This window comes from Myotis yumanensis, unplaced genomic scaffold, assembly GCF_028538775.1.
Source record: "Myotis yumanensis isolate MYYU_CA2020_CCGP unplaced genomic scaffold, mMyoYum1.0.hap1 SCAF_1, whole genome shotgun sequence".
NCBI classification, from domain to species: Eukaryota; Metazoa; Chordata; class Mammalia; order Chiroptera; family Vespertilionidae; genus Myotis; species Myotis yumanensis.
This window is the reverse complement of record NW_027223752.1, coordinates 237,190,426-237,214,585: the sequence shown is the minus strand read 5'-3', so window position 1 is coordinate 237,214,585 and position 24,160 is coordinate 237,190,426. Positions and strand designations below refer to the sequence as shown.

The following is a 24,160-nucleotide window of genomic DNA, read 5'->3' as shown; positions in this document are numbered from 1 at the left end:
GGCCACGATGAGGGAGTGTGTGACAAACGATTTAAAAAGACTCCTTTAGCGTTGTCAGCGCAAACGTCCCCGTTCTAGGCCCTGGTCCTTGCCTAGCTAACACCAATGAGCGGAGTATCCCAGGAGTGAAAGATGGAGGGCGGCGGCTGGTGTGAGGGCTCCTGTGGGTGCGGAAGGTGCTGCGCGGCCTGCGAGATCCTGAACCCAGGGTCCACTGAGGGGAGGCTGCCTGCCGGCCCCGGAGCAGTTCCTCCGATTCCTCGTTCATCTGCACTTCTTTCCTGCTCCGTGTTTGGGGTGTGGAGGTCCCAGGAACTCCCACCCAGCCCCTAGGAACTCTTAGCGGAACCCATGCCCATGAGCCGTGGCCCGCAGCGAGGGGAGCTGAGCAGTAAAGGAACAGGGCTGGGCCAGAGGAGCTGCGCGGAGGACCAGCTCAGACCCCGCTGGCTGTGTGACCTGGGGCGGGTCACTTCACCCCTCTGTGCCCAGTTCCTTTTTCTGTGATGGTCACTAAGGGAAGTAGCTGGCGTTGCTTAAACTGCCCCGTTTGCTGAGAATTGTTCCCTTTGGGCTGAACAGCACGGCCTGGGGTGAGGCTTCTGTGAGCACCTGACGAGCTGGGGCTGGTGTGGCCGTGGAGGGGGCGTGGAACTCACCAGTCTTGGACCCTGCAGGGGAAGATGGCCTTCTGGTGGCCTCCCTCCAGGCGGGTCTGAGCTCAGGGGAGGAGCCTCCTCGGTGCTGGTAAGAGAAGCCGGTCACCTCCGGTGGCCACGGGTGTTGCTGTCATTCAAGACTCAGAAAAGGAGCTGGTGGCAGCCAGCAGGGGGCCTGGGTGTTGTCTCTCTGGCTCTGAAGGCTTCAGACCACGTTTTCTTTGCTCCTGCCTTTGCCGGCCCGTGGACAGCTCTCCGGCGGGGACAGCGACTCGCTCTTGCCTTTGGTGTTCGTATGTACGTGCAGCTCCGTAACGAGAGGTATTGTCCCCTCGTGGGCCATGAAGTGAGATACATGCCGTTTTCCTTAATTATAACAGTTGCCCCTTGCCAAGCGCTTACCAAGTGCCAAGGTGCATGCCAGGGCTTGGCAAGCCCATCCGCCCGCCGCCTGTTTTTGTAAATAAAGTTTGATTGGCACCCAGCCCCGTCCATCCCTGTACCTGCTGTCTGTGGCTGCTTTTGCGTTGTGTGGGCAGCTCGGGCAGTGGAGGCAGACACCTGGGAAGCCAGGAGCATTTACTGTCTGGCTGCCGCCTGGTCTGTCTGTCTGTCCTGGATTTGAGTTCATTCAGTCCTGGGCACAAGCCCAGAGGAGGGGCCCCGTGCTCCCATTTCACAGATGGGCACAGAGAGGCCCTGACACCGGTCCACGGTCACAGAGCTGGCAGGTGGGGAGCAGGGATTTGAATCCAAGGAGCCTTGTATTACTTCTTCGGGGTGGCGGGGAGGGATTTATATATGTTATTAGCTTCTAATGGAATCTTACCTGTTCAGAGAACGTGGACTGTATGGTATCTATTCCAAAAAATGTGGTGACAATTCCTTAATGGCCTGGGTCGCGACCCTTTCTTAAAATACCTCGTGTTAAGTGTATACCGATCTGTCGTTATGGGCGACCTATTCCCCACGTGTATGTGTCCAGGTCAGTGGCGTTACGTGTGCTCGCACTGCTGCACAGCCATCACCACCTCCACCTCCAGGCCTTCTCCGGCACCGGGACTGGCACTCACGCTGGTGGCCGTGCCCGCAGCTGCCTTGAGGGAGTTTTGTGGGAAAAGCAGACGCCGGCGCCCACCCGCAGTGCAGCCCAGGGGCTTGGGTGGCGCCGTGGGTTGGAATGTGGCCTCTGCCATTTACCACCTCAGATCGTGGCCAAAGGGTCTGCACCTCGCACCCCTCCACAGCTCAGTGTCCTTTCTGTGAACTGGGGTTCACCCCGTGCCCGCCTGCCTGTGAGGGTGGCATAAGGGGTAGAGGTGACGGCTGGAGCAGCGCCCCCTTATTCGGCGTTAGGTCAGTCTGTCCGTGTGGCCCGTGGCGTCCCCTTACCTTTCTGCAGATGCGTTGTGTTAAATGTATGATTAATATCTAGTTATGGGCGACATGCTCTCTGCCTTTCCGTGTCTTGGAAGCATCTCAGGACCCACCTGCTTCCTAAAACTCGGACCGGGCCTCGGAGGACCCAGAGGGTGGCCCCCTCGGTGGATGCAGGCACCCCGCTGTCCTCTCCCCCGTGGCCCGGATTTGGCTGAAGGGCCACTTTTGGGAATGAAAGGAGGTTCTGTGAGTGGCCGTGCCAGGACTGCCAAGGCTGCCCATTGTGGCAGGAATGGCCTTGTCCGTGCCAGGTCAGGGGACATGCTGGCCGGCCCGCTGCCCGCGCCTTCGCCGTGGCTGCATTTTGAGCAGGAGCCCCGGGCCGGCCACCGGCCCCTCGCTCAGGGCTGGAGGGGTGGCCACGCCACTGAGGGTGTCCTGCTGTCCGCGAGGAGAGGCTGGCCGCGGGGATGATGGTGTCTGGGAGGCGCCAGTAGCTTTCCACGTCTTTACACTTGGACCGACCCTCCGCCTTCCTCTCTCCCCACGTCACCGTCACCCGCTGCTGCTACAGGCTGCCCCCCCTGCTGTTTGCTGGATGCGGGGGGGCGGGGGGGGGGGCGTTGGAACAGGGCTATGGCCTGCCTCTGCTGTGGAAATCATCTTTTTTAAAAAATGGGAGTGGAATTCGCACAACACAGCGTTCCCCATTTGGAAGTGGACCATCAGTGGCATTTAGTGCACTCGCTCTGGTGTGCAACCGCCGCCTCTGCACCCCTCCCCTCAGCCCCTGGCAAGCGACTGCCATCAGTTCTGGAGCTCCCTGCTCGGGCCTTTCGTCTGAATGCAGCCCCATGCGGTGTGGGCCTCGGTGACGGGCTGCTTTCGCTCCGCGTAATGCCCTCAGGGCTCACCCACGCTGCGGCCCTTAGCACGTCAGTCCTTTTCGTGGCTGCGTAGTGCTCCACTGTGTGGCTGCGCTGCATTTTCTTCTCTGTTGATGGCCGTTTGGCTTGTTCCCACCTTTTGGCTGGTCGGTGTGCATCGTGTTTGGAGCAAGACGTCAAGTGTTAAAACTCTCTTTCCGGGACCTCGGCTGCCGGGTTGGTTCTGGGGCTCCCACCCGCTCCTCCCACGGCTCGCTCACAGCCGGGGCGGCGGCTCCCAGCCTTGCCCTCCACGTCTGCAGAATGGTTTGCTGGCTTCTCGTTTCCCACCAGGAGCGTGGGAGCGCCTCGAGGCAGGAGGATGGCACAGGGGCCAGCTGAGTGGCCTAGAGAGGCAGCTGGCACGCGCTGGGAGCCTGCTTGCCCTTCTGAGTTTCCTGGAACATGCTGGACCCTCCTGCTTGCCGTCTGGCATGCGTCCCCCTGCCCCGGCCAGAGCTTCTTCATCCTTCACGTCGCAGCTGAAATTCCCCTCCGCGGAGAGGTCTTCCCGCCGGTCCAGTGGAGCCCACCTCCCCTCCATGGTGTTCTCCGTTTGGGCACCCTGTTTCCTTCTGAAGTGGGTTTGCTTCCTTGTTTTTGGTCACTCCCCTGTCCCCGTGAGCTAGAATGAAAGCCCGTGGGCAGGAACCGTGTACCGGCATGCAGTAGGCGCTCAATAAATAACCCTCCTGTTGCTTGGAGTCAGATGAGTCTTAACTTCCTGACTCCACCGTGCAATCCAATCTGAAGGCAGATATTGTCAGAACAGGTTAAAAATGCTCTAGCCGTACGCCGCCTACAGGAGACAGACCTCTTTAGATCCAAAGATATAAATAGATGGAAAGCAAAAGGATGGAAAAAGTTACATCATCGAAGAGCAGCCACAAGAAAGCGGGAGTGACTAGGCTGATGTTAGACGAGATAGAGTTAAAATAAAAAAGATAAAGAGAGACATATTATAACGTTCTGTAAACCTGTATGCATCTAACAACAGAGCACCGAGATCCACGAAGGGACTGACCGAGAAATCGGTAATTCAACAATGGCAGTTGGGTACTTCAATACCCCACTTTCAATAATGGGTAGAACAACCGGGCACAAGGGCGACAAGGAAATGGGAAGCTTGAACAGCACCTGCACCGAGCAGACCTAACAGACATCTACAGACGACTCCAGCAAGGGCGTCCGGAAGCAGCCGTAGCCAGTTGGGTTCGCTGGATAGTGTGGGACTGATTCTGGTCAAGGCCATGTTCCTTGATTGCAGGCTCGATCCCTGGCCCCTGTTATATCGTGTACAGGAGGTAACCAACCAATGTGTCACTCTCACATCGATGTTTCTCTCTCTCGGTCTCTCCCCCTCCCTTTCACTCTCTCTAAAAAATCATCGGGTGAGGATTAACAACAAAAAATATCAGAAAGGCCAAAACCGGTTTGGCTCAGTGGATAGAGCGTCGGCCTGCGGACCGAAAGGTCCCGGGTTCGATTCCGGTCAAGGGCATGTACCTGAGTTGCGGGCACATCCCCAGTAGGGGATGTGCAGGAGGCGGCTGATCGATGTTTCTCTCTCATCGATGTTTCTGACTCTCTGTCTCTCTCCCTTCCTCTCTGTAAAAAATCAATAAAATATATTTTAAAAAAAAATATCAGAAAGGCTGACGTGGAGGGACAGGGAGGAGGGCTGGGCCTGCCCCTGGTCTCTCCCTATTTGTCTCAGGCTCGTGCTAACCCCTCCCCCCCCCCCCCAGTTCTGGAGTCATTTTCATTACAGAAGCCAGGACACATATGAGCTCTGTGTCTCCTGCCCCCGGCCCCGTGCACACAGCGGGCACCCAGCAGGTGTCTGTGGAGGAGGGAGCGCCTGGGCTCATCAAGCCCCGTGGAGTGGCGGGTGTAGAAAGGATGTGGAAACCACAGGAGAAGTCGCTCTTTGCTTGAATGTCACCGGTCATGCAGCTGAGTCTGGGTGGCGTGATGATGTGACACCTTCCTGCAGAGCTGGGACAGAAACAATGGCCGCAGCCCTTCCTGGGGCTTCTTAAGGGGCCCTGGCACGTCGAGAAAGGGCCAGCGCATCAGAGCAAAGGCTTTGCAGTTCAGCGGGGACTTGAGCAAGTCCCATCCCTGCTCTCAGCTGAACATCTGTCCCTGTGAGAGAGGAACACAGTGCCCGAGTCTGCAGGTCCTCGTGCGTGTAAAGACCTGGTGCCTTCGCTGCCTGGAGAGTGGCAGCACCCACCCAGGGTGCAGGACGCCTGGGCTGAGTTGCCCAGCAAATGCAGTGGTTCGGCCTTTCCTCACGCGAGGTCGTGCTTCGGTCCCTCCTGGGGCTCTGTCCTCGGGCCTAGCGTGGTACCTGGCACCTGGAAGCCATGTGGCAGAGCAGATAACGTGGACACTGGAGCCTGACCCCCGGGTCCACCCTGTCACCCCTGCTTGCTAGCTGGTCACCTTGGTCCAGGTCCTGCCCCCCTTCCTGCTGGGACACTGAAATGGGGTATTAGTAACACCCCTGCCACAGGCCTTGGGAATAATCAGTAATTTGGAACAATTCCTGGCACAGGGGCAGCTGCGCGAGCAGGCCTGCTGTTATTGCTGGGGCGTGCTTGGTGGATTGTATTGGAGTCTGTCTGATGGGGGCGGGTGCTGCCATGGGGCTTTATATTTTACTAGAAGCCCGTTGCACAAAGATTTGCGCAATAGGCCTTCCTTCCCCTGGCTGCTGGCACCGGTTTTCCTCCGGCACCCGGGACCCAGGCCTTTGGTCCAGCCACAGCGGAGAAGCCAAGCCTCTTCAGTCTTCAGTCTTCAGTCTTCACTCCAGCCGGAGCCTTCAGTCTTTGCTCTGCGCCATCTTTGTTGGGTTAATTTGCACAGTTGCGCTGATTGGCTGGTGGGCATAGCGGGGTGACATCAATTTGCATGTTTCTCTTTTATTAGTGTAGATGTTTCTTTTTTAGTTATGTTATTTTATTTCTTATTATGGTGCTTTATTTTTCTTGCAGCACAGGTATTGGTTCCCATCGCTCCCCCCACCTCAGAGCTTCTCTCCTGCTCAGCACCCGGTGAGACTGTATTGAGAGGCTAAATAAAAACGGAAACCTCACATGCACCTCCTGTTCCAAAGGAAGTTTCCTCATGTTCTCATGAGGTTGATAAAAACACCTCTCCTTCCTCTATTTGGTGAGAGTTTCACTATGTGGGTTCTGAATGAGTGGCAGTTTTTATCAGAAATTGTTTGTGTTTGTGAGCGTATTTGGGGGGAAACTGAAGTCAGTGGTTTCTGATGATATTGGGGGCTTTTCATGAAACTCCTGTTTGATGGAGGTGCTGGCGCCAGCTCAGTGGCATTTAATTTTTGGTCAGTATCAGCTGTTCTTGGAGGGCAATGGTCTGGTGTGAGGGAGGAGCCTGGCTGTGCGTTCCTGAAAGTGCCCTTGGGCCTGGCTGGCCTGGCGCACTGGTTGAGCGTCGACCTATGAACCAGGAGGTCACGGTTCAATTCCCGGTCAGGGCACAGGCCCAGGTTGTGGGCTTGATCCCCAGTGTGGGCGTGCAGGAGGCAGCCGATCCATGATTCTCTCTCATCACTGATGTTTCTATCTCTCTCTCCCTCTCCCTTCCTCTCTGAAATCAATAAAAATATATTTAAAAAAATAAAATAAATGCTCATGGGTGCCTTCTAAGAGCATGCCAGGCATGGTGCTGGGTCCTGAGGATAGAAAACAAACCGACACAATTCTTTGGGCAGCTGGGGCGTGGCCTTCGAGTCAAACAGACCCGGGTTGGAGCCTGACTCTGCTACTTACAAGCTGCAAACACTGGGAAGTGACTTCACCTCTTGAGCCTCAGTTTTCTTATCTGTCAAATGGGATAATACTGTAAGCTGTTTTACAAGAAGGTTTGGAGGGGGGATTGAGGTGGGTATGCCAAGCACACAGCCTGGCATGGACTGGGTTCTTATAAATAGCAGTTCTCAGCTTAGCTGGTGCTTTTAGGGCCTCAGGGCTGGAGTGATACCCTGAGGGACCCGTGCAGCCTGACCCAGGGCCACCCCTGGGCCACTCGTTCTATGCCTGGCAGAGGGGCAGGGCCACCTGTGGCAGAGGCGCTGTGTCTGAGAACAAGAGGCCTGGTTTCCTGTGGGTTTGTGACTTGGCAGCATTGTTTCACTGATGGACCCACCAGGCTTTCTGGAAGGCCACGGGAAGTTCTGTGGATGGGAAGGCTCCCCCAGGCAGCCCCGCCAGCACGTCCCCCCACCCCAGGCTCAGCCCTCCCATCCTATTCCATCCAGTCTGACCCTCAGCTGTGCAGTTTAGGGAGTGCCTCCCTAACCCCCCCCCCCCTCCCCTAGCTTCTTCAGGTTCCTCTCTAGGCTTCTCAGCCACCACAAAGAAGGCAGGAGGAGGAGCCGGAGGCCTGGGAGGTCACACAGTTTTCTAATAGAGTTAGTGTCTCCTGGAGCCTCAGGGGGAGAGCCTGCCTCTTTCCACCCACACTGGGGCTTTGGGGGGAGAGGGAGATGGTGGGTTCATAGGAGGCTAAGGTTTGGGGGTGCGCCCTTTGTTCCTTCTTGTGGAACTCTGGACAAGATTTAATTCCATAAAAAAAGCAAAACATGTTTGGAAAGCATCAGGTCTTTTCTTTTGTTACCCCCTGAACATATATGCCAATTTAACAAATTACGGGGGTCACCCAGTACCAGCTTTGTAACCAGGCCCTCTCGTTATTTACCGATCTTTTGCGAGAGGGAGGGACACATCCCTTTGTTGTTCCACTTGAGTCTCGTATGTGCCCTGACGGGGTTGGAACCCAGACCTTGGCCTATTGGGTCCATGACTCCTTGGGCGGCTTCCTCACTCCTTGCTTCCTTCGCAGGAGTGTCTCCATCCTGGGGGCGGGGCGGGGCCGGAAGCAGGTGATGGGCATGGCCAGGGGCGGGTCGGGACCGGAAGCAGTGGCGTGGCCAGGGGGCGGGGCGAGGCTGGGGACAGGAAGCGGAAGGGGAGGAGTCAGGCTCCACTTTAAAGGTCAGTGGCTGGCAGTGAGGCCCAGCTGCACCCGAAGCGGAAGGACGGGGTCGGGGTTGAGGCTCCGGGTTGACCTCCTCTCTGCCCAGACTTGACCTTGGGGTAGAGGGAGCTTCACGGGGAGGGCGGGGTGCCGTGCTTCCCGGCCCTGCGAAGGCAGTGATGTGGGTTAGCGGCATTGGAGGGGAGGAACGCAGGCATTCTGCTGTGGCTGTTCTCGGGTGACATGACCCGATGTAGGGCGCACAGGCAGTGAGGGATGGAGCCAGGACCCCACCCTGGGTCTGCCCGACACTGAAGTCCAGGATTTTTGGGGAGGCCCGGCCTTCAGGGACAGGAGACCTGGCAATCCTGGAGGGCTTCCTGGAGCAGGGGGCGGCGTGGCTTATACACCTTCACTCGGCTCAGTGTGCAGCCAGGGCCAGAGCGTGCAGGACGGGGAGTGCGGAGGCTGGCTCACCTCCTGCCTCCCTGTGCGTTGGACTAGACCCACCCTCTCTGGGCCCTGTGTCCCATCTGTACAGCGGGGAGCTGGGGCAGATGGCCTTGCTTGATGTCTCTTCCACGTCTGGAGCTCACTCCTTCTCGCATCGATGTTTGCTAAACGCTTCTCCCGTGGGAAGCCTGACGTCTGACGACCAACACCTCTCCCTCCCCAAGGCCCCTGTGTGGTTTCGGGGTCACAGGTCATGACGAGGGCTGTGCCCGGCCTGCCACTTGGAAAGACTTCAGCTCTTTCTGGCCACCAGGCTGTCAACGCTGCCAGGACGTTCGCTTCCTGGGGGACACGGTGAAGCAAGCCCAGGGCCTGACAGATCTGGGTTCGCACCCCCGTCTTCTGCATGCTCAGTGGGGCCGTGGGCCAGCCTCAGAGCCTCCGTTTCCCCACCTGCAAGCAGGGCGGTGTCATCTCCCAGCCCGTGATCTCCTTGGCCCCGCTGCCCCGTTCTGAGTGGGTGGGTAGGAGTGATGGGGAACTGGGTAAATGTGTGGAGAGACTGAAAATAGATTAAAATGTCCAATCACTCGAGCTTTAGGAATTCTTCCCTGTCCCATGTTCATATCCCTGTGACTCACCCAAGGCCTCTTCATCCCCCGCCAGATGAGGGTAGAGTGGCAGGTAGAGAGCGCTGTCTGTGCCGCCAGGGGGCCTCCTCCAGGTAGCCCTCCGTGTGGATCCTGAGCAGCTGGTCTGAAGTGCACAGGTGTTTAACCTTGTTCTCCCAGGCATAAACCTCACCATGGCTCCCTGCTGCCCTTCAGGTCAAGTTCAAGCCCTTTAGGGATTTATCGTGCTTCCTCTCCCACTGGACCTCCAGGCTCGCCAGGCAGCACTGTGCTTGCTCATCGCTGCGTCCTCAGCGCCCAGGAGAGTATCTGGCACCGAATTGGTCCTCAGGACGTGGTAATTCTCCTCACCATGGTGTGCACCGAGCAGGGCATCTCATCCTCTAAGAGGAGTTTCGGGTACAGACATGCGGATAATCAGTGTTACTATCTTACACGGATGAGGAAACTGAGGTTCGGAGAGGACACAGGTCTTGATGGGATTCAACATGATCATTGAATGAACACATGCTCGCTTTTATAACCTGAAAGGGTGGCAGGAGGCCGCTGTGACCTTCGTTGGGGACAGAAGTCCGAGCCCTGAGTCCGGAGCCTTTTCCAGGTGCGGACAGCCGAGGGTTGGCAGCAGCCACAGGTGCGGGCAGGTGGTCCAGCAGCGTCCATCTGCCTGGGCGGAGCAGGTGGGAAATCGTGCCGGCCGCCACCTGGGGGGTCCTCCGCGGGTCAGGCCACAGGTTCCCTCACCTCTACGGCGTGTCGGCGGGACTGACAGGGAGGTGCTTGCTGGACTCTTCACTTAGTGCAGCGGTTCTCAACCTGTGGGTCGCAACCCCTTTGGGGGTCGAATGACCCTTTCACAGGGGTCGCCTAAGACCATCGGAAAACACATATATAATTACATATTGTTTTTGTGATTAATCACTATGCTCTAATTATGTTCAATTTGTAACAATGAAAATACATTCTGCATATCAGATATTTACATTACGATTCATAACAGTAGCAACATTACAGTTATGAAGTAGCAACGAAAATAATTTTGTGGTTGGGAGTCACCACAGCATGAGGAACTGTATTAAAGATTCGCGGCATTAGGAAGGTTGAGAACCACTGACTTAGCGCCTACCAATTTCTGGACATTATTTCCCCACCGTAAACAGAAAACTATGCAAAGTTAATGAAAGTATAGCGAAAAGGAAAAAGGGGGACAGTATTCAATGGTCTTCCCACCGCCCTTTGAACTGCTGTTCTAGTCCCTTCCATTCCCGCCCGAGACAGCCGTGTGCCGCCGGAACATCTTACTTTCTATGTGGAATGAGGGGGCCTGTTTCAGAACTCACCCGCTTGTGCCTGGGTTCCATCATTCCTGAGCTGTGTGACCTCCGGCCTGTTCCTCGACCTCTCTGAGCCCGCATGGCCTCAGCAGACCCTCAGAGAACGCCACTTGCCCATGGGGGTCGGTTGGCCTGGCTGGTGAGGAGAGTGAGGGACCCATGGTGGGGGGAGGGGAGGAACAGCTGGGGAAGGGCCTTCTCCAGGCAAGGAGTTCGGTTTTCACCCCGAGGGCAGTGGGAGCCAGGGATGGTCTGCGAATGTAGTTTACTGTTTTCTGATCCTCAGAAAAGTAGTGGGAGTCTCAGGATGAAGGGGCCTGGGCCAGGGTGGCTGTGGACGAGGGGGCAGGTGGGGCTGCATGGGGTGGGGCAGAGGGGGAGGAAGTGGCCGGTGGGGGACACATGGTGGTGGTGGTGGCGGTGGGGGTGACAGAAGAAGCTGGTCTTAGCAAGCGTTGAGCAGGAGCTGGGTTCATGGTCTAGCTGGGAGTGCCCAGGGACCAGATCGGTGATGAGGGTGTGGGCCAGGTGTGGGGCTTCCCAGAAGCCCTTTTTGGAGAGACTTCAGGGAGGCCAGGAGCACCCGTAACTGCTCCAAGGGACCTGCAGGTGGGGAAACTGAGGCCCACAGTGGCTGTGTGACCTCCCCACCCAGAGGGACTAGGCTGAGAGGTGCGAGCCCAGGTCCCCCGCTCTTCTGCATCATGGCCTGCCGGCTCCCAAGGACGGGGGCCCCCACTGTCAGGTGTGTGGCTTGTCTTTTAGACACGAAGCCAGAGGTCAGGGCTGGCATGAGCTGGGGACTCCGCCCCTCACAGCCGTGCCCAGAGCCCCTTCCAGCTGGCCGCCCTGTGACTGTTCAAAAGCCGTTCTTTCTCCCCCGATGCTTCTTTTCTTCACTGTCTCTATGCTGCAGTTTCCCACTGGATTCTTCGGGGAAAGTTTGTTTGTGGTTCAGGGTCCCACCGACAGACTCGGCCGCATCCCGCACACAGCTGCTCTTTAATCGGTGCCAGAGTCCGCTCAGGTCGGGCGAGGAAAAGAATCCTTTTGCCACAAGGGACGTTCTAGCGATAGCCGGTGATACTGGAATATGAACTGTCAGTGACCACATTTCCCGGTTCTGGTCATTGCGTGGTGATTTCTCTCATGACAGCCTTGGTCTTGAGAGATGAAAGTCATGGCGTTTCGGGGGAGATGTCATGATGTCTGCAGTGGCTCTCGGATGCTTCATAGAAATAGACCTGTGGGTAGGAGTACAGCTCCACAGCGGGGTAAGGAGGGGTGGGGAGGTGGACGACTATGAGCCTGGATAAAGGCGTGGGGAGGTCATTGTCCCGCCCTTGGGACTTTTGTGTGGCTTTGAAACTTTGCACAATGACAGGTTTGTAAAGGTGCTGCAGGTGGGGCGGCGGCCTCGGGCGGCCACCCAGGTGCCCTGTGGTCTCCGGCCCTCTCACTTCTCGGTCGCCTCAAGGCGGGGAGAACTGCTCACCCCACTCACCTCTGGGCAGCCTCTCGGGGGCAGTTTGGAAACAGCAGAGGCGTTGGGTAAAAGTCGTTCCTCCCTCTGTAGAGAAATCATTAGTTTTAGACTCTTTGCTACGGACCAACTTGCCTTCCAGTGTTTATTTCTCTCCTTCCCTCACATTTTCCTTGACGTTCTATTGCCTCCTAAAATTGCCGAAGTAGTATTCGTATTAGTTGTTATTATTCAAACAGAGGAGAGAATAAAGAAATGATAGCCCCTCTTCTTCTCCAGCCCCTGGAGGGTCACCAGTGGTAGGTGGAGCCTCCTAACTATTTCCTGTGCTCATGGAAACACATCAGAACAAGTAGGTAGTTAGTAGGGCTTGGTGTCTTACCCTTCGTTAGCCTCCTCGTTCTCCTTGAAGACACAGCTTGGGGGGTCACCTCCTCCAGGAAGGCCCCCGAGCTCTACACATTGACCTCACTCCATTGCAGTCATCTGATTACGAGCCGTCTCCCCCGCCAGATCTTGGGTAACGTGAGGGCAGCAGCTGTTTCCGGTCACCGTCCACACTGGAGCTGCGAGCCCGGGAGATGCACAGGCAGTGTTTGTGGAGCGAACGGATGGGCAGGGGAGGCGTCCTGGGTGAGGAGGCCACATGAGCGGAGCCCGGCAGGTAAGAGAACTTCCTTTTTTTTTTAAAAAAAAAAAAGATTTTTATTGATTTCAGAGAGGAAGGGAGAGGGAGAGAGAGATAGAAACATCATTGATGAGAGAGAATCATTGATCGGCTGCCTCCTGCACACCCCAACTGGGGATCGAGCCTGCAACCCAGGCATGTGCCCTTGACTGGAATCGAACCCGGGACCTTTCAGTCCGCAGGCCCACACTCTATCCACTGAGCCACACCAGCTAGGGCAAGAGAGAACTTCTTGTTCTTACACTCCTCCTAGCCTCTGGGAGGAGAGTCCTCAGTGTGTCTGGGGACAGACGGCCACTTTGGGGGAACATGGCTACCCCACCCCAGGGCCCTGTACACTGGCCGACTATCCTGGCACTAATGTCCCATGTGGGGCAGATGGGGTGGCCATGAGCTACCGAGGGCTGGGTCAGGGCTCTGTCCCTCTTCTCCCAGGGTTTTGGGGTTCACTGGGGGAAGCACAGGCCAGGGCTGGAGCCACTCAGGGTTTAAAGATGGGCGTGACCTGGCCTTTATCTGTCTAGGATCCTGACTCCTTCCTCCTCATGGTCAAATAAGGCTACACAATGCCGGCTCCGTCTGGTAGCGTGGAGGCTGGGGTGGAGGGGAGTGGAGGTAAGGGCGGTGAGGGGAGGCCAGGGGGGTGAATGGAGGCTGGGGGGAGGTGAAGGGAGGCCGGGGGGCGGTGAGGGGAGGCCAGGGGGGTGAAGGGAGGCCTGGGGGGCAGTGAAGGGAGGCCGGGGGGGCCAGTGAAGGGAGGCCGGGGGGGGGGGGGCGGGCGGTGAAGGGAGGCGAGGGGGGGGAGAGAGAGTGGTGGGGGGGCGGAGACCAGGGGGGTGAAGGGAGGTGGGGGGGGGTGAGGGGCGGTGAGGGGAGGCCAGGGGGGTGAGGGGAGGCCAGGGGCGGTGAATGGGGGGCCGGGGAAGTGAAGGAAGACCGACAAGTTCAGGGAAGGTGAGTGGGGGCTGGCGGAGGCTGGGGAAGTGCCGTCCAGACGACAGAGGAGAAGCTGAGCACAGAGGTGGGGTGTTTGGGACGGAGGGGTCGGCTTTGTTTTCATGGGGATGACCGGGCATGAAAAGCTGACGGTGAGGAGCCCTCGGAGGAAGGTGACACTCTGGCAGCCAGGACAAAGGTGGGGGTTCAGGGGAAGGGAGGGAATGAGGAGGGGTCCAGGGCAGGGAGATTTGGGGATGCGGGCTGGAGACCTATCCCATCTGGTTCTCAGTTGTTCTTCTGTGGCCTTAATGAAGAAGCACCCTGCGCTGCCCGCTCCTGAACTCGGCGGCTCACTCCCAGCTGCTTTGGGTTCAGTTATAAATGGGGTCGCCTTCCAGGTTTGCCCAGGGGCTGGTCGTGCTGGTGTAGAGGGCGGGAAGCGCCTGCTTGCTGGCACTCAGCCCGACCCCGCCACGTGGGGACCCTGACAGCCCCGCCAGTGTGTTTCCCGCTGCACGTGGTGGCCTCCTCCTCCCTCTCCACTTTCGTGGCCCTAACCCACCCTCCCTGTCTCCACCGATCTCCTCTCCTCCCCCGGCCTCGTGGGAACATCGCACCTTCTCTTTCTAAGAATTCCCTTTGTTCACACAGCCTCCTGCCCACCGGAAGGTGGAAGTAGCTCCATCAGGGCTGTGATGCCAGACGTGGGGGTCACACTGGGGCCCGCTTTTCACACACGGCAGCTGTGCCGAGTCTCCCTTGCGCCGCCCCCCCCCCCCCCCCAGGCGTGGCTGTGCCATACTTTGCCGATCCAGCCCCCGGCCACTCCGTCTGTGTGGTGATCTCCTCGTCCGATCACTCCCTGGGGGTAGACTCTCGAAGTGAAGCTATTGAGCAAAAGTGACCCCCGGTTACAAACGGCACAGAAGTTGCCAACTGGCATTCCAGAAAGGCTGTGCCGGCTTGTACCCACTGAGAGCAAACGAGAATAGCAGTTCCCGAGCCTGCCAACAGCGGGTGTTGAAAATCTCTGCCGACGGGGTGAGCGAGGATCCTCGTCCCGGTCCGCGTTCCCTTGGTTACCAGGGAGGCTGAGCATCTTGGCTGTGCACGGCCACGTGCGGTTTCTTTTTTGGGGACTTGCTTCTTCTCTCCTTATACTGATGCTTCTGCTGGCGTGGTGCTTACAGCAGTCTTATCTGTGACAGGTTACAGTGACCTTCTCCCACCTGGTGGGGTGACGCTTTTGCTCTGTGATGTTTTCCTCTGCGGAGGTTTGCCGGGAGTGCCTGGTGTGGCTGCTTGGACTTTCTGTCTCTGTTAATGTTTGTTCTTGGAGATGTTCTTGTTTGGTGGTTTCTCTGTTTATTTCATGTTGTAACCCACCTGAGAGGTGTTCTGCTGTGAGGATCTAAGGTGGGCATCCTGTTTCATTGGTTTCTGACAGCTGCTGCACACAGTGGGTCAGCTGCTGCACACAGTGGGTCAGCCTCTGCACATAGTGGGTCAGCTGCTGCCCCCCCCCCCCCAGGTGTGAACTTCCCGTGTCCGTCCTCGGTGTTTGGATTTTCTCTTCCGTCTCATTGATCTGTTGAGCAGCCCGATTTTTATCCCTAAGGAGAGAGACATACACTTCCAGCTTGAAGTTGTCAAACCAGATTTTCTTTCCTAAACGAAGAAGATAGATTTCCTGTCTGAGGATGGCAGCTACTGTCTGGAGGATCCCACAAGACCCTGTGGGATGACCCTCCACCCTAGCCCTCTGGGATGTCCTCATCCCTTCTTCCTGCTCAATCAAATCCCACCCGGGGCTGCAAACCCAAACCTTTATTTAACCTACAGACAGCCGCAGGCCACCTCCTCCAGCCACGCCCTGTGCCAGGGCAGCCACAATCCCAGTGCCCGTCTTCATCACTGCGATGCCTTCTCTGAGATTCCCACCTGGAAGTGGGGAGGGCAGCACCCCCGCTGTCATCCCTGCGCTGGGAGGTTCCTGGTCTCAGTGCCTCGGGTCTGCGCTGTGGTCACTGGCAGGAAGCAGGGACACGCCTGGGGAAGCTGGGACGTGTGGACACACCGCGTGCTGGGCGTTATCTGTCTACAGTCCTGACAGCATCCCTGGGAGGTGGCTCATTCTTACCGTCCTCGTACACCAGGTCGGGGGATGGAGACAGAGAGTCACCTGGCCAGGGTCCCACATGGGGAAGGAGCAGAGCAGCCGGCAGCTGTCCTGGACAGACCACATGCCAGAGTGGACATTCAGGGGCCATGGGGCTGGGGTGTCACCCCGTCTGGCCCAGAACCGCCCTCCAGCCCAGCCTGTGGCCTCCAGGGAAGACGTAGAGCAACCTTCCAGCTGCTGCTGTCAGAAGCTTCCCGGGTGAAGCCTGGGGAGCGCCAGTCATTTGCATTGGACCCTGGGTTTGCATCTCAGCAGCAGAGCCTCGGATGACCTGCCTGCTGGGGCTGAACCGAAAGCAGCGGCAGATGGCACTGGGCTCATCTTTGCCAATCAGGAGAAGGGGAATGCACAGCTATCTGTGTGCTGTGTTGGCATCGGACTCTAACTTCTTTATCAGAATGATGAACTTTGTTAGTTACCGTATTTTTTAAAAAAAAAATATTTTTATTGAAGTCAGAGAGGAAGGGAGAGGGAGAGGGAGAGAGAGAAACATCAATGATGAGACAGAATCACTGATTGGCTGCCTCCTGCAGGCCTCACACTGGGGACTGAGCCCACAACGCAGGCATGTGCCCTGACCGGGAATTGAACTGTGACCTCCTGATTCATAGGTCAACGCTCAACCACTGAGCCACACCAGCCGGGCTCGTTACCGTATTTTATTAAATCTGAGGAGGATGCCATCAATCGCGAGACCCATTGTACTGCTAGAGAGAGGGAGGTAACACTGCCGGACACATGGAGACAGGGTTAGGCTGGAAACGCACACCGTGGGTTCAGAAATGTTAAAAGTGAAGAAATGTGTGCCTTCACTCAGGATGGTGATGGAGGATGCTCACCTGCTTCCTTGTTGGCGGCCATGCCCAAGGGCTGGCTCTGTGCTGGGCACGGGGGTGGGAGATGGTCGCTGTGCCCTCGCCCAGAGCACGCAGACGGGGCGGGTCTTCGGATGCGCTGACGGAACGGGTGGTTGATGGACGGGCTCGTTCGATCACCAGATGCTCTCTAGCACCTGCTGTTGCCAGGCACCTCCGTTCCAGGCCCCGGGGACCCGGCAGTGAACAGAACTACTCTGGGAGCCGACTTTCCGTGGCCGCCCATCGGCCCAGCGGCAGCTCCCAGACGCGGCTATGCAGGAGCATTTACGCGAGGACGTTCCGACTGCCAGGCCCACTCCGGTCTGGGCGGGACCCAGGCATCTGCATTCTCACCAGCACCTGGGAGGTCCGGGCAGGAGGACCTCAGACCGAGAGTGAGAGACGGTGCTTCAGTCCATGAGTTCCCAGCCCGCAGCATCTGGACGCGGACAGATGTGGCCATTTGCTCCCATTTAGAGCACCGTCTGTTGGTTAGTTAGCCGTTTCCTTCCAGGTTGATTCATTACCTCCTTCTCTCCTTCCTCCCCCTCTCTCTTTCTCTCCATCGTCCCTCCCTCCTCCCTCGTCTCTCCCTCAGTGGTGTGCAGTGTGTCAGGCCCAGTGCTGGGCACACAGTGGTTACCACGTGGGTCATCACACCCTCGGCGAGCGTTCAGTGCTGTCTGTCCTGCGCCAGCACCAGGTTACTGCTCCCGCCCGCAGCACCGCGAGTAGGTGTGCTATGTGCACATCCCTCTTACAGAGCTGGCCAGAGGGAACCGGGGCTCCCGCGTGGAGGCGCGGCGACTGCCTTGCTAAAGTGGAGGGACTTAACCCTGGGATGTAGACACATCGCACCTGCCCTCTTCCTCCTGCCCTGTGGGGGGGGCTGATTTAGAGACCCCCACCTCCAAAGGTGCTTTGAAAAGAGGTTGCTTCCTCCCAGCAGCAGCGCAGGGCAGTTTCCTGGGGCCCAGAGGGAGTCTGTCGGGTTTCAGAGAGGAAGCCAGACGGACAGACGGCGATGCCAGGGCCGGGCGGCCGGCTCCGTGGGCTGCATCAAGCTGGGGAGGGAGGCGCTGAGGCTGCAGATGTGGCTCTGGAGCCGAGAGGAGCAGCGTTTCTATTCCTGGACCAGAAAGCACTGGGTCAGCAGGCGGGGCCGTGTCCCTGCTGCGTCAGGCCCTGGCGGGCCCTGGGGACCGAGGTGGGCGAGGGGCCGACTCTGCCTTTGAAGTTCAGGGCACAGTAGTAAAGGTTCGGGCAGATAGGACGCTGGCGGGCGGTGCCACCTCCTGGTCTCGATCCTGGGCAGGCCACTCCGTTCCTCTGGGTCACAGCCTCCCGTTTCTAACGTGGGGCGGGGCGGGGTGGGGAATACAGCACCTGCTTCAAAGAATTACACGATCCCCGAGCTAACAACACCCGCAGCCCGGCGCCGGCTGCTCTGTAAGGTGCTCATTGCCCCTCAGGTGCGTACTGTCCTGTGCTGTAGGGGAGCAGGGCGGGCACACACCTGTCTCTCTCCCAGAGCTCAGCCGCTCCGTGAACTGGTGGTTTGGTTTTTGTTAATCTTTACCGGCAGATTCGAGAGAGCGGAAGGTGGAGGGGGATGGGGGGGGGGGTGAGAGAGAGAGAGAGAGAGAAACATCATGTGAGAGACCGGAAGCTGGGGATGGAACCTGTAACCAAGGTACATGCCCTTGACTGGGAGTCAAACCCAGGACCCTTTGGTGTGTAGGCCGATGCTCTAACCCCTGAGCCACATCGGCCAGGGCTGTGGCATGTTTCTTGAAAGAATGAAAGTGACGCTGGCCTTGGAGGATGTGGAGTGTGGGCAGGTGGAGACTCAGAGGAGGGGGCTGTGCTTCTGGCAAGAGGGGGATGCAAGCGGCGGAGGCACCGCTCCGACGGCATCACTGAGGCTCTGGGAGGCTCGGGAGCCCGGATGACAAATGTGAGGCCTGGTCCTCGCCAGCCGCGTGGCCACTGAGGGCCTCTCTGTGCTGGAGGGGAGGCGGAGGGTCAGAGGTCACAGCCGGTGGGAGAAAAAGGCCTGAAGGTAGGATGGGAACTTGATGTAACTTGGACTTTGTGAGCAGATGTAAATATTGGATTTTAAGCTAGGTAATCTCTTTGCCCTATTTTAAGCATCTTTGGAAGGGAGATGAAACGGATGATTCTTCTGTCTTCTATCTGCTGTGACTTAGCGTCCGGTCTGGCCGCAGAGCCTGGGTGGCCTTGGACCGCCCCACTCATTTCACCGAAACCCTGTGAAGTGGGAGAGCCATTCTTCAGACCCGGGAGGGCCCAGTGCGGCGCCACAGAGAGCTGCCCGCCCGCCACCCGCCGCCGCTGGTCTGTCCCTGGGGGCAGGCGGGGGTGGGGGGTGGGGTGGGAGAAGGCAGTGAGGACACCGCGTGTAGGGTCGGGAGTGGAAATGAATTCTGTCTTCTTTTTTGAAACCTTCGATGTGTTTCTTTGACCTGCATATTTTCACTTCTCATGAAGAATACGCCTTATAAAGGGAGGACCCGACAGAGCCATCTGCTCAGATGCCCCGCGCCCACTGGCGGCGGGTGTGGCACTCATAGGCTGGGCCTGCTGAGGGCGGATGCCACGTGCTCTCCAAGCCGGGGTGGGGGGGGGGGCGTCCCAGGAAGCCAGGAGGAGGGGGGGCGTAGGACCTCGCAGAACCTTCTGCTCACGTGGTCGCAGGTGTTTCGTGGAGTCCAGCACCGAGGCCTGGGCTCCGCATTTGCTCCGGAAGAAACACCTGCAAAGTGGCAGCTCTCCTGCCCCGGAGACCTGGGGGCCGAGCCAGGTCGGGCTGTGAGTACATCGCTGGGCCGAGCATCTCACCAGGAGGTGCCTTCACTCTGCGCTTGGTCTGTAGTGGACGGACGGACGCACTGCAGCCATCAGGCCACCGCACTCCAGCTGGGATTCAACGTGGAATATGCCCGCCTTCCGTCGGCTCTGGGCATGCCCCCGCCCGCAGCAGTCCCGGGGGCTGGCCCACCGTGGGGGTCACTCCTGGTGTCCTTCCCTCACTCGCTCTTCTCCCAGCACCTGCTCAGCACCAGGAACCTGGGGGGAGGGAGGTCCAGGAGCAGTCAGCCAGTCTTGTCCTGGCCCTAACGATAGAATGTTCTGGAAGCTCAGGTGGGAAGATTTCTATTTTGTGTCCCCAGTGCCGAGAACGGCGTCCGGCAGAGTAGAGCCTCGCCAAGGATGTGCTGAACGAATGAGTGACCGAGTGGGATGAATGGGTGGTTGGGCAGAACAAGTCGGTGGGCGATGCCAGCCCAGCGTGGCCAGGGCAGCCCGTCCGAGGGTGCCGTGGGTTCTCGGGGGCGATTGTGGAAGTTTCGGGGGGGGGGGGTTGGGAGTCAGGGAGCAGAGAGCCCGGCCCCTCTGGGCAGAGGGAGGCCCAGAGGCAGACCCAGGCCCGTGGGACATGGGAGGTGGGGCGGAGGGGAGGGGAGTGGGTGTTTGGAGAGCTGGCATTGGGAGTCAGGAAGTGGAGGCAGATGGCCAGGCTGCAGGGGGCAGGGGCAGGGGCACTGGGAGGGCTCCAGAGGGAATTGGGCCGTAGCACTGCCCGTGGGGCCGGCAGCAGAGCGGGTGGCGGGAGGAGGGGCACGTGGCCGCGGGTGCTCCCCGAGCTGGGGTTTGTCTGGCAGACAGTGCGTGCATTCTCCTCTCTCTGCTGGAAGAAGCACATTGCCACCAGCTGGCTCCCCCTCTGTGGGACGAACGCCCAGGCCCCGCTGAGACCTGGTGTCAGCTGAGATTCCCACGGCTCCCTCCTCCCGCTTGTCCTGAGCTCAGCCTGCCGCCCCCCAGCCTCGGAGCCCGTGTCCCTGCGCTTGGGAAAACGCACCCACAGGAAGCCAGTGTCTGCCCGTCCGCATGGACAGCTCCCACTTGCTGAGCACCGGCTGGCCAGGGCTGCACAGCAGTGAAAGGTCTCCATTTCACAGACGGGGAAACTGAGGCCCCTGGGGGTTAGTGTCTCCCAGTCCTTCCCGGTGGCCAGCTGCTGGCTGCCCGCCTCCAGGGCACGGCCTAGCGCCACCTGCTGGTGCAACTGTGGAGGGCAAGGGAGCCCTGGGTGGGCAGGAGGCTGTCTCCAGGGCTGGCTCTCCCAGTGCCTGGCCCAGTTCTTGGGAAGATGTGGGAAGCCGAAGGGAAAAGGTCTTGGTGCCCAGATAGTCCCTCGTTCCTGGTGGAACGCTGGGAAGTCGCCTGGCATCGCCCCTTCCCCTCCTGCTGCCCCCTCTGATGGAGCCGTGGGAAAGTCCTGGGCCAGCTGTGCTCGCCATCAGCCAGTCAGGCAGAGGTGCCCGCTGGGAGGAGGAGGAGGAGGAGGAGGAGGAGGAAGGAGAAGCTGGCCGATTTGAGCATCGCTATGTGCCAGAAACCGCCACGGCCTTCACTAAGGAAGCCATTCACTCCTCCAGCAGCCCCGTGGAGGGGGCTCCCGAAAGCCCAGGGTCCCAGGGAACCGGCCACAGAGTCCCCTCCTTCTGACTCCGACACTGGCCTGGAGGGGAGCCTCCCTCGGCTCTTTCCGCTCGTGCTCAGTGAGACTCCAGCACCATCTCCTCGTTACTTGTCCTGATTGCACACAGCTCTGCCGCGACCATGGCTGCAGCATGAAACCAAGTGTCACGCTGTGGACTGACGAGCAGTGAGTGCCACTCCGTCTCTCCAGGCCCCACCGAGGCTGGGGCTCAGGTCTGTCCCGGGCTGAGCCGGCTGAGGTGTCATCTTTTATTCAGCCACGCCCTGACGTTGGGCCCACAGGCGATTTCCTTTCCCTTTCCTCGCTAGCAACAATGCAAATAGAACTGCCCTTCACGGGGAGGCATCTGACTTTTTCCCTGTGGGGACTCTCTCCACAGAATAAATTCCCAGGTATTACTGAGCCTGGGCTTCATAAATCAGCATGATCGGCTCGGACTTCAATATACTGCATAGACCAAAGGCATGCACTTAGAGAGAGAGATGTTTAAAAATCCTCCTCCCAGGATATGTTTTTATTTATTTTATAGAGAGAGGGAGAGACAGAGAGAAAAAAAAAACACACCTTTTTGATGTAAGTGAGAAACATCAATTGGTTGCCTCCTGCACACACCCCGACCGGGGCCAGGGATTGAACCCCAACCTAGGGAATTGGACCCACAACCTTTGGTGCACACGACACTCCAACCAAAGCCACTTGGCAAGGGGCGGGGGAGAGAGATTTTTAAGGGCCAGTTAAATGCAAATGTCTGCTAATGGAAGAAACTTTTAAGCTCACAGGCAGGGTTTCCCTCCCATCTTTGGGGAGGGGCCTCGGCGTGGTGGGTGGAATGAGACAGAAGCCTGGCAGAGAAGGCCCTCCTGAGGGGCTGGACTTCCTGCTCATCAGAGGGCATTTGGGCTTTCGTTGTCTCGGAGCCGACGTCACTTTTTCACCAGCATTTTGTGAATTCTGGTATAAAGATCCCAGGTGGGGTGGCGGCAGGGAGCCGAGGTGGGAACCTCACCACCTGATAACCCAGTAATCCCTGGGGACCCGGTCAGCTCCCCGAGCCTCACGTTCCCCTCTGCAGCTCAAGGCGAAGGCCCCCCATCTCATCTCTAGGCTGTGAAAGTGCAGATACAAAAGGAGGTGAAACTGCCGTGTCCACGAGGAGACATTAGTCTCGCAGAGCGTGGTTCTCGGACCCTGGTCCAGAAGCACTGGGCGGGGAGAAGGGACTCCGGGCTTCCCCAGCATCTGCCTCGTCCCGGATCTGAGCTCTGCACCCCTCTGGGACCCCCTTTCTACCAGGTGCCCTGGGCTGAGTCTCACTGACATTTGCAGACCACAGGCTGCGGGGTGCTCAGGTGTCATCTCAAGCTGGGGGGGGGGGGGAGTAAGAGGGGGGCAGGCCTCGGCGCCTTAACTGGCTTCCAGGTGGTTCTGATCAGCTCTGGCTGAGAAGCGCCAGGTGAGGGTGTGAACGGCGGGTGGGGCCGATGAGCAGGGGCTGGCCCAGGAGGAGGCCTCCGCAAACCTGCTGCCTTTGCCTTTGCGTGGCCCAGGCCCGGCTTTCGCTCTGCTAACCCGGCTTTCCTGCTCCCCCAGGGTCCCAAGTGATGGTGGTTTCCACGGAGGGCAAGCTGAGTCCTGTGCGACTGGTGGGCCCGGCGGAGCTGGCGGCGGCGCCTGCGGGCTGGCGGGCGTAAGCGTGGACTCTCAGCGTCTCCCCTGGAGGAAGCATGTCTAAGAAGGGCCGGAGCAAGGGCGACAAGCCCGAGATGGAGGCGGACGCGGTGCAGGTGGCCAACGAGGAGCTGCGGGCCAAGCTGACCAGCATTCAGATCGAGTTCCAGCAGGAAAAGAGCAAGGTGGGCGGGCGCCTCCATGCAGCGAGGGGCGGCTGTGAATTCCGGGGACAGTGCTGCCCCCGGGGTATGTCTGGAGGGCGTGTTCCCGGGCTGGGTTGGGCGGGCACTCCACCCATCTAAGGCTAACACCAGTGGCGGTCTAGACACCGCCTGGGGCCGAATCCCAGCACACCTCCTCCACCACCACCACCCGCATCTTCCTGTGACCTTGGACCAGCTACCTAACTCTCCCTGCCTGGGACTCCCCTCACCTGCTCACCTGGATCACCTGGCCCAACCTGCTGGCCGCCCGGCCTCTCCCAGGCTGCCCTGCACACACCTCTGCCCACCCTGTCCGCATCCGCCTCCTTTCCCACCTGTGACCACACTTCCCTCTCTCTGCTCTTTGCTTTTCAGCTTCCCTCCTCCCAGCAGTCCTCACGGGCCGCTGTGGCCGCCCTGTTTCCCAGGAGATGACCAGGAAGCTGTGGGAGGTTGTACACTCAGGGTTCTTCAGAGAGAAACAGAACCAGCAGGAGATTTTACATATAAACACACGTACACACACATATGTGCACGGGGCGGTTGCGGGGAGAGGGAGAGGGATTTTTTGGAGGTTGTCTCATGCCTGTGGAGGCGGACACGTCTGGAACGTGCAGAGCCAGCTGCTGGAGATTCCAACAGGAGTTGCCCTTGCCGTCCTGAGTCCAGGGGCCGCAGGAGGCTGACCCCCCCTCGCTGGGGCCTCAGTCTTTCCTCTTAGGCTTTCACCTGACTGGGTAAGGGCCCCCCACGTCAGGGAGGGTGATCCACTTTCTCACGGTCTGCTGACTTAGATGTCAATCAGTCTAAGTCAACAGTGGTCGGCAAACTGCGGCTCAGCAAACCGCGGCTCGGCAAACCGAGGCTCGCAAGCCACATGCGGCTCTTTGGCCCCTTGAGTGTGGCTCTTCCACAAAATACTGACTTCTGCGCATGGGCCATGAAGTTTCAATCGCACTGTGTGTGCGCGCCCACACGTGGTATTTTGTGGAAGAGCCACACTCAAGGGGCCAAAGAGCCGCATGTGGCTCGCGAGCCGCGGTTTGCCGACCACGGGTCTAAGAAATACTTCCACCACAACAGCTAGCCTGGTGTTTGGACCGTGCCCTGGCAGCACGGCCCTCCTGAGTGACACATTACGGGAACTGTCCCAGGTTCAGTCATTGGCCGAGGGAAACGCACTGATCGGTGCAGATTCGGGGTGCA

General features: G+C 58.6%; 1 protein-coding gene across 3 annotated transcripts in view; it reads left to right on the top strand.

Annotated features, from left to right (window-relative positions):
* The window catches only part of JAKMIP1 (janus kinase and microtubule interacting protein 1), a 65,853-nt gene that overhangs the window by 3,319 nt on the left and 38,374 nt on the right, over positions 1 to 24,160 (top strand). For 2 of the 3 annotated variants that reach the window (XM_070399584.1, XM_070399601.1), the window contains exons 2-3: positions 12,397 to 12,547; positions 22,671 to 22,933. In XM_070399584.1, coding sequence (XP_070255685.1) covers positions 22,805 to 22,933 — 129 coding nt within the window. In that variant the 5' untranslated portion in view covers positions 12,397 to 12,547; positions 22,671 to 22,804. The remainder of the gene's footprint in view (positions 1 to 12,396; positions 12,548 to 22,670; positions 22,934 to 24,160) is intronic. The other variant, XM_070399591.1, reaches the window with a different exon arrangement.